This window comes from Micromesistius poutassou, assembly GCF_964030765.1.
Source record: "Micromesistius poutassou genome assembly, chromosome: 20".
Taxonomy (NCBI): Eukaryota; Metazoa; Chordata; class Actinopteri; order Gadiformes; family Gadidae; genus Micromesistius; species Micromesistius poutassou.
This window is the reverse complement of record NC_140290.1, coordinates 9,489,451-9,499,061: the sequence shown is the minus strand read 5'-3', so window position 1 is coordinate 9,499,061 and position 9,611 is coordinate 9,489,451. Positions and strand designations below refer to the sequence as shown.

The following is a 9,611-nucleotide window of genomic DNA, read 5'->3' as shown; positions in this document are numbered from 1 at the left end:
GCGACGCGGTCCCGTTCAAACATGCGACTGGCCCTTTAAAAACATGCGACTGGCCCTTTAAGGACTCTGCAGCGAGACGAGTGTGCGCGCCGCTGCGCTCGCGTTGCCTGCCGTCCTCATCATGGCCTCCGTGCAGCCGCCACCACCGAGCATGAACCGACCGGCCGGCGGCCCTGCCCTTCCCCGCGCGGAGACCGACGTCAAACCGAAGCAGAGGCACCGGTAGAGGAGGAGCGCGCCGGGGGGAAAGCCGCCTCATGCCACCCCGGTCTCCTCCATGTCTTCGCCTCGAGCCGCGTTCAGCCATTTGATAAAGAGGGCTGCGAAACCGGGCGGCGCGGGCGGCGAGGGCGGCGAGGGCGGCGGCAGAACCATGAACACGAACAGGGATTACAACATTAATCTATCGGTGCAGCAGGTGCTGAGCCTATGGGTGCAGGGCTCGACGCTGCAACACTTCACAGGTAACGGGGGGGACGCTGCCGTCCAGACGTGTGTGTGTGTGTGTGTGTGTGTGTGTGTGTGTGTGTGTGTGTGTGTGTGTGTGTGTGTGTGTGTGTGTGTGTGTGTGTGTGTGTGTGTGTGTGTGTTTAACGGGATGGGTGGTAGGCTGTTCACCGTGGTAGGCCTACTACGAACGGTGTTACTTGCCGATCAGGACAAGCCAACGCATAGCGATACCGTTACTTTGGTGAGGGCAGGGTAGGGTAGGACGGAGCCTCCATCACGGTGCTGGACGGGCAGCGGTGGTAACAAGATAGCACGAGGAAATACTCGACCGCAACCTGACTCACAGCAGGCTGCTAAATTAACCGACGAGTGTGATGGACACCGATTAACCCATCATCATCATGCATAAATTGACAGCACCGTTTCCACGGCCATCATCTGTGTTCCCCCCCCCCCCCCCCCGACCCCGGCTTTTCTGTGGTGGGAGCACTGGTTTGGTCACACAGGAAGAAAAAAACCCCTCCATTCCTTTCTCCGTGCGTGCGGAGTCAGCCAATTCAATTAATAACATGACAGCACGCGGAGTCAGCCAATTCAATTAATAACATGACCGCACGCGAAGTCAGCCAATTCAATTAATAACATGACGGCACGCGGAGTAAGACAATTCCAATTAATAACATTACAGCACGCGGAGTCAGCCAATTCCAATTAATAACATTACTGGGGTCCAATTAACGGGGGGTTGTGCGTCAATGGGCATTGCTCACTAGTGAACGATGTGATCATCTCATGTTCTCACACCAGCACCACCACCCACCCCCCTGTGTCCTGCAGTCCATTATCTAGTCATAATTAGGCCCAGGCACGTCAGAATAACGTTTTTTTCGAGGCGACAATGGAAAACACAAAACGGCGATGTAGATTACAATGGTGGTATGTTGGGGATAGTTATGGGCTCTACAGGCAGGTAGGCCTTTATGTTTTCAATGCAGAATGTTTAGGCGGTCTCCTCAATAAAAGGACCATGCCGTTTTATTAAGAAACTGTCACATTCAAATGTCGACCTGGTATATCGTACAGAAACAAGTGACACGCAACTGTGGGAAAACATTGCGAAATATATATATAAAAAAGTGCTGTTAAACGGAACTGCAGGAAGTGTGTGTCCGCGAATCACGAGATAAGCGCCTTTCTACCCTGACCCGAAACCCTCCAGACACAAACAGTGAGTATACGTGATCCTATAGACACACTGACCGACCACACACTCAGCGAAAAGGTAGCTGTGTCTGCCGACTCTGCAGATAATCCATGCGATGAGATTTAACGGGAAGGTGTACGACACACGTGGATGCTGGACAACCTGCGATGCATCCTTGTCATCCAACCTGGGCAGAACACAATCACCACCACCCTCCTCTCACTCACCCCCACCACCACCCTCCTCTCCCTCACCCCTCACTCCCTCTCCTCATCAATAGATCGTCTGGACGTGACTCAACAGCGGGAGGTTAGCTCAAGTATCTGTCTGGACTGGACCATGTTATATTTCAAATCTCAAAATTGCTGATTTAGCAGATAACTTTCCTGTCGTGACATATGTTTTTACTTCTCTTTTTTCTCACACGCTTTTCATCAGCAAACTTCTTCTTTTTTTTTTGGTCATAGAAATTACAGATTCACCAATTCCCAAATAGTCACAGGAATATGCTTGTTATAACATGCTTATTTAGAGTTAGCGTGTAACACTTCATGTAACACTGCTTGCAATCAAACATTTAAAACCAGCCCTTGTGTGGTGTTTATGTTGCCAGCACCATCACAAGATGTCAGAGAACAGACGGTAAAGAACACATATTTAGACCCTAGATTCAGCCTCTATATTGCTCGATTAGCACGATATAGTTGTAGCTTATCCGTTTCAATAATAGATTTAGGTAATCTCTCTGTCTCTCTCTGTCTGTCTGTCTGTCTCTCGCTCTCTCTCTCTCTCTCTGGTGTCTCTCTGGTGTGTGTCTCTCTCTCTCTATTTACATTATCTATTTCCCTCATTGCTCCTGCACTGTCTTCGAACTTATCTCCGTCTCCTTCAACTCCTTCCTCCGTTACTCCCTTCTCTCCCCCTCTCTCTGACTCCTCTCCTAACTACTTTAACTAACTTGCACGGACATGGGAGTGGAGGTACTACCGCTCAGAGGCTGAGGGCTGAGGTCGGAGCCCGGTTAAACGAGTGTACCCCGACGAGGACCAGACACGTCTTATCTCTTGCCCCGTTCCGAGGTGAGCGACGAAGACGTCGGGGGAGTCACGGTGGGCGATGAAGAGGCTCTGTGTTGTCACCGTGTCCCGTCCCCGGTGCAAGTTGTGATGTCACCGGGGCCAGACGGGACCCGGACACCCGGGACAAAGGGTCGGTTGTTCCGGAGGGTTCTGTCGCCTTGCTTCTCCGCCCCGCTCTGACAGCTGATGGTTCGATCGATCCTCGGGAGGGTGGGCTCCCTGCCCGGAGCGAGACAACGAGATGAGAGACACACTCTGGGACTGTCTCTGATTCAGAGGACGGAGAAGAAGAAAAGCAAACATTGTTGGGGGAAGGGTGTGTTGGCCCATGTTGTTTTCCAGGCCCAACGTCAAAACGTCTCCCAGTGAATGCAGCATCTCCTGTTTGATACTCAAAAGTCTCTCCTGTTTGATGATCAAAAGTGGAATCGTGACACAATTCCAACAGACTGAGGTCTAGAACCATCGCTCAAGCCAACTGCCGCACTCCCCCACCCCCCCCCCCATTCCCCCTCCCCTCGCTGGCTTCATTCCGTGGTGACTGCCAAGGTTCCTCGCTTGGCGACAGGACCCCAAGTTGACGCTTATAATGCACCACTGGTCTGTGAAGCTCTTCAACTCCCACAGATGAGGAAGAGGAGGGGGCAATATGAAGGACTGTGATATACAGGTCTTTAACTCAGGAGAGATTAAACAGAGACCTCACCAGCCTTTGTGTTACTACCCAGTTCCTTTATCCCTAAAACCTTGTTCTGCCCTCGAAATCTGTTACAAACCATTATATTGTTCTCGGGGATTCCACTTTGTGGAGCTCCCTCACCCCAAACCTTCCATTTAGTTTAACCCACTTTCTCATTCACATCTCATTCAGTATTAGAAATACATGAAGGAGCACAATGTTAGCGGATCATTTTAGGCTTGCAAGATTTACTTTTTTATGGGATCCATCCATTTTATAACCTGAATCTGGAGCCCTTGCTCCTCCATGCTGCCATGTGTCAATATCTAGTGGTACGAAAACACTTACCTCACCTACACTCTGTCCCCACGCTCCACTGGCTCTCCAATGGCTCTCCAATGAGCCCTGAACTGTAGCTGGTAAGACAGTTGTCTTCGGCTTATTCAAACCCTTTCCAGGCTCCTAAGGAGTATAAGAACAGCTGCTGATGCTGCTGATGTTCTCTGAAGCGAGATCTAGCCCTCTCGTCTATCGAATCTAGTGTCACTCGCACACACTCGCAACATTGAATATCCACTGACTGGCCTCTTCAGTGACTTTGTGACTTACCTCCCAGATCACAGAAACATCATTCTTTTGCCTATACGAGAACCTAGAGTTAGCAGAAGAGTTGTATAATTTGAGTTTGTATGTGTCTTTGCCACCGTTATGACAGGGTTGTTGCCCTCTGTTGACTCTGTACTTCCGATCCCAAGAGAGGTGACTGGTTTGAACCAACGCCAAAGCACCTGCTAACCTGCTAACATGTTAATGCTGCATGCCACCTCTCAAGGCCTCCCCGGTACTGAAATAACATGTTCAAAATACCTGCCTGTAGTTCTCTGCATAAGCTCTACAGAGAACAACATTCTCACAGGCACATTGTCCAACATGCATACAAAATATCTAGATAAACATGATTTTAAACGACAGCGGTGGCCAATGACCCGAAGCTCTGCTCCTCTCTTTCTGTATCGGTGGGCAGGTGAGATGAGGCCAGAGAGTATTTCTGTCTCAGGTTTTGCCTGCAGTGGCTGTTCAGCATTTACAATTAGAGTTGCAGTGAATTAAATAAATGTGTCATTAAGGTAGGGCTTAGGAGTCTTTCTCAAGGATGCCTACAGGTACACTGCGGAAATTGAAATTCGTAGAGTTTCTTTGGCTGGGAGTCACTATCCAGCCACGGGGATAAATATGCTCTCTTACAAATCAAGGACCTGTGTATGGTGGTGAAGTATAGTTCTGTGGGGGATGGGATGGTATCATCAACCATTAACATTCTGTCTCCTTGCTCTCTCAGGTTTTACCTGCAGTGTCTGCAAGCTTTCCTGCTGCTAGCTTGCTAGCAGCTAACTTGTTAGCCGCTAATTTTGTAATTGCTAATGTGACCCCTGCTTTTTCTTCTCTCTCTCTCTCCTTTCTCTTTTATGTCTCTCCTCCGCCCTGTCAGAGATGTGGTACTGGGTGTTCCTCTGGTGTCTCTTCTCCTCGCTCTTCGTGCACAGCGCGGTGGGCCTGCTCATGTTGGTCATGCTGCAGCGTCACCGCAGGGGGCGAATCATCACCGTGGTGATGGTCAGCGTAGGCTTCCTGGCCTCCCTCTCCGGTGGGGTCGTCACCAGTAAGTCACCCTCCTTGCTCGAAATCTTAATCAGTATCTCTCTCCCTCCCATTGCTCACCCACTATATTTCTCTCTCTCTCTCCTTCTCTTTCTTTCCTTGTCTCTCTTTCTCTTATCTTTCCGCTGTAACCCTATCACACTCCTACTGTGTCTCAGCAAAGTCTCAGATTTCAACCACCATTATCGAAGGTTTAGAGTCTATAGTATTTTCGACAATCAAGGCCAGTTGTGACCTTGATTGTCACATGTGGGCACCCAGATGCATAATAATATGGATAAACTCAAGCCTGCTGGTTTTTGTCACCTCACATGTGTGATGTCACAAATGGCCAAACTTTTTATATCAACTTTATAGCATATGCTTTGTTAGCTCATGCCAACAAACAAAAAAACATGCTAACACGCTATCCTGAAAATTTGTTATCAAGGCTGAGATACACATACTTCCTCCTGCTTAGGGAAACTAAGCCAATCACAGCTGACCACAGCATACTAGCTGTAATCTGTTAAATAAGCCATTTGAGACTCAAAGTATGACAATGAGAAGTTGACTTGAAGTCCAGACAGATCCGTGACCTAATCTCTCGCTGTTGACTCATGTCCAGATGATCTATTGATGAAATAAAACGTCAGCTTGTGCGGGAGGGGTGAGGGAGAGGAGGGTGGTGGTGGTGAGGGAGAGAGTGGTGGTGATGGTGCTCTGCCCAGGTTGGATGACAAGGATGCATCATAGGTTGTCCAGCATCCACGTGTGTCATACACCTTCCCGTTAAAACTCATGAACAGATTATCTGCCGAGTCAGCAGACACAGCTACCTCTTCACTTTGAGTGTGTGGTCGGTCAGTGTGTCTATAGGACCACGTATACTCACTGTTTGTGTCTGGAGGATTTCAGGTCAGGGGAGAAAGGCGCTTATCTCATGTTTGGGTGACACAGATTCCTGTAGTTCCGTTTAACAGCACTTTTTCATTTCCATTTTGTAACGTTTTGCCACAGTTAACACTCATTGCATGGATTATCTGTCGAGTTAGCAGGCACGACTACCTTTTCCCTCTGAGTGTGTGTTTGGTCAGTCAGTGTGTAGCTAGAGACGTCGGAGCAGTAAGCACTCTCTAATGGCGACGCACAAGTGACTTTTAGTGCAAACGTATCCCTGTGAAAGAAACAGGTCGGATGTGCTTATGTCACACAGTTGCACCCAAACACATCCCCTCCCTTTCTCTCTTATCACGTCACCCCATCCTCTGTCTCTCTCTCTATCACCATCTCACCCCATCCTCTCTGTCTCTCTCGCTCTCTGTCTGTCACTTCCCCTCACTCACCCACCTCTGCAGCCCTCTGGTAAAAGTGTCAGATTGTCTAGACGAGAGAGAGAGAGAGAGAGAGAGAGAGAGAGAGAGAGAGAGAGAGAGAGAGAGAGAGAGAGAGAGAGAGAGAGAGAGAGAGAGAGAGAGAGAGAGAGAGAGAGAGAGAGAGAGAGAGAGAGAGAGAGAGAGAGAGAGAGAGAGAGAGAGAGAGAGAGAGAGAGAGAGAGAGAGAGAGAGATACAAAGCAGACAACCAGAAAGGGAAATGTCTCCCGTTGTTTTCCTTTCTCCACTCTACCTTTCTGCCGTCGTTGTGGATATATATATATGGTACGCTAGTGTCTCCGCCTGACCCGTCACCTGACCCGTCACCTGACCCATCACCTGATCCACAGCCCCCTCTCCCCCGCCCCCCCCCTCCTCCTCTATCCGCCCTGTTTAACGCTCCTCTCCAGCCAACCTCATTATTTATTCATCCGGATCCATACCTCTTTGTCCCGATCTACCTCCTTAGTCAATTTACACACACACACACACACACACACACACACACACGGTGGTCCCTCGTCTCACCTAGAGAGATTTAGAGGTCTGTTTACACACACACACACACACACACACACACACACACACACACACACACACACACATAAAAAAAGACCCAACACAGCAGCTAAGACCTTGGTGTGGAGTTTGTGTGCATGTGAACAGACCTCTAAAACTCTCTAGGTGTGTGTGTGTGTGTGTGTGTGTGTGTGTGTGTGTGTGTGTGCACAGACCTCTAAATCTCTCTAGGCGGGTTGTGTGTGTGTGTGTATGTGTGTGTGTGTGTGTGTGTGTGTGTGTGTGTGTGTGTGTGTGTGTGTGTGTGTGTGTGTGTCTCTCTAGGCGTGGACGTGGTGCGGGACCTCCGTACGCCACAGTCTGATGAATCACGGGCCACTCGCAGCAGGAGCACCGGGCCCAAAATAGAACCACACTTTATTATTAATGTGTAGCAAGCAAGGGGGGGGGGGGGGTACTCACAGCTCCAACCCCTGGCAAGAGGCTGCGTTCTGATTGGTTGTTCAGAGATTCAAGATGCAACTCTTTTTTGGGTTTTGGAACACGTTATTAAACAAGCTGATCTAAATGCATTATTTATGTATAGTAGTTATATATAGTCGTTATATATTATATAGAATTGTTATTCACCCCTATTCACTCACACATACATTCTGCGTATCTCAGAATGTAGGGGATTCGAACCCTGAACCCCAGTTCAGTGTCCATGCCTAATGCCATGCTCTACTAGCAAAGCCAGACAGAAACAACTTAAAAGACGACTACATCCTCCATAATAACATAAGGGTTTCAAAACAATATCAAATCAGTCTCATTTCAGCCTCCTAAAGTTTAGTTCCAGACATCCAGAGGCCGTGGAACAGCACACTTCACATGGAGTAACGGTTGTGCCACCAGTAAACAAAAGTGTGGGCAGACATTGCCAAGGGACTACAGATGAAAATGATTTCTGCTTTTTTTCCTTTCTGCTAACTCTGGCACATACATTTTGAGTGTAAACTAAAAATGTCAATTGATGTGCATTGTCCCTTTTAAATAAACAAGAAAATAAAATGAAAATACCACAATGCCTCACCACTGCAGGGGGCCTTGTAGACTAATAGTACCTTAGCTTTCAACTGCTCTTCTCATTAAATATTCAGTGTGCGGGGCCCCCTGATTTGTAAAACCTCTGTGCCGGTTTCTTGTAAGCAAGGAGGTCATGGACTCTTTCCCATACCTTTATTAAAATTGGGGACTGATGTGTGGCTGTGGAGGGGGTGGAATGTCTCTGGCAACCCTGGCTGGTGTCTCTAGAATATGCATGTCTGTGTGTTGGCACAGAGTTGTTTGTGCCACCGACAGTGGTTCTTTTAGCCCAAAACCCAGATAATAGGTCATTTAATAATTGCAACCCCAACTTCTTAAATTGTTATGCAACCCATGCTTTGAAACATTTCAACATCTCTCCGAAATATAATCTTTCAAGAAGTTAGTAACTCTGCCCATGAGTACAGTCTTTGTTAGCTGTCAATAAGGGTCCTTCAAAAATGTACTGCTACATTTCTATAGCTTATAAAACCTCAATCTCCCGTGACCCCATATCTTTAGCCTCATAGCATAATTGCCAAGTCAAATTTTAAGGTATCTTGTATTTAGTGTCAAAAAAGCCTAATGACTCGGGCAGATAGGGATTATGGAATGTAAAAGACAATCTGATTGGCTTAGGATAAAGCCAATGAGGCACAGTGAAGGAGCAGCGTTTGGAGAGTAGAGTTAGGTAAGATATCCCAATTTTGTCAAACTATGACCTGGACAATCATGCTATGAGGCTAACGATATGCGTCTCAGGGGACCCCAGATGGGCTCTTGACCCCATGTTGGGGGGCCACTGGTTAACACTGTGCTCTTGTGGTTCTGTCCCCCTGCAGGCGCGGCGGTGGCGGGGGTGTACCGCGTGGCGGGAAAAGACATGGCGCCACTGGAGGCCCTGGTGCTGGGTGTGGGCCAGACCACCTTCTCCGTCATCATCTCCTTCTCCCGCATCCTGGCCACGCTCTGAAGCAGCCCCCACACACCCGGCGGACCAATCACAGAGGAGCCCAGGGACCGGACCCCCGACCCCCACTCCCCTACGCCCTCCCTCCGTCGGTGGAGGCAGCGAAGAAGGGTCGACCGGGATCGACCGGCCGATGGCGGACTTAAAGGAGGCATGGGGGTCGCTCATGGAGGTTGAGAGTCGGCTTGAGATACGCCATAAGGCACGATCGCCGGAATGGCTAAAGGCGGGATGGAGCCCCCCCCTAGTGTCTCCGCTGTGGCGTTACCGCCACAATCACGAGCCCCATGGCAACGATCGGGTGGGGGGGGGGGGAGACTGCTATCCATGGCGACCGTGGCCAGAGTTGCACTAGCGTGTCTCTGGTCGATGTGCCAACAGCCCCAGTCCTAAACACAGACAGATACTTTGTGGCCGTCACCACTGACTCTGAAAGGCGTTCTGTTGCACATGTAGGAAAACCACTAAACAGGAGAAGAAGAGCATGAGGAGGATGAAGGTGATTGTGGGGGTCCTGTGGGGGATACCCCCCCCCCCCCCAGTGGATCAAAATGCACTTTAGGTGCCACTGCGACCACGAAAAATCCCAGTGATGAAAGTTCAGGAAACGTGACAACGTTAACAAATAT

At 49.1% G+C, this 9,611-nt stretch overlaps 1 protein-coding gene across 1 annotated transcript; it reads left to right on the top strand.

Moving 5' to 3' along the window:
- Positions 1 to 251: 251 nt before the first annotated feature.
- On the top strand, positions 252 to 9,064 carry tmem170b (transmembrane protein 170B). The gene is made up of 3 exons (XM_084484642.1): positions 252 to 464; positions 4,902 to 5,072; positions 8,855 to 9,064. Exons 1-3 carry the CDS (start codon positions 278 to 280, stop codon positions 8,983 to 8,985), a joined length of 489 nt encoding a protein of 162 aa, XP_084340768.1. The 5' UTR covers positions 252 to 277; the 3' UTR covers positions 8,986 to 9,064.
- Positions 9,065 to 9,611: the final 547 nt, after the last annotated feature.

Bases quoted from the DNA above. Each gene is read 5' to 3' on its own strand.
- tmem170b (XM_084484642.1), top strand. From the start codon at position 278: ATGTCTTCGCCTCGAGCCGCGTTCAGCCATTTGATAAAGAGGGCTGCG. The intron at 465-4,901 runs GTAACGGGGGGG...CCGCCCTGTCAG, and splicing joins GACGCTGCAACACTTCACAG to AGATGTGGTACTGGGTGTTC. The intron at 5,073-8,854 runs GTAAGTCACCCT...GTCCCCCTGCAG, and splicing joins CTCCGGTGGGGTCGTCACCA to GCGCGGCGGTGGCGGGGGTG.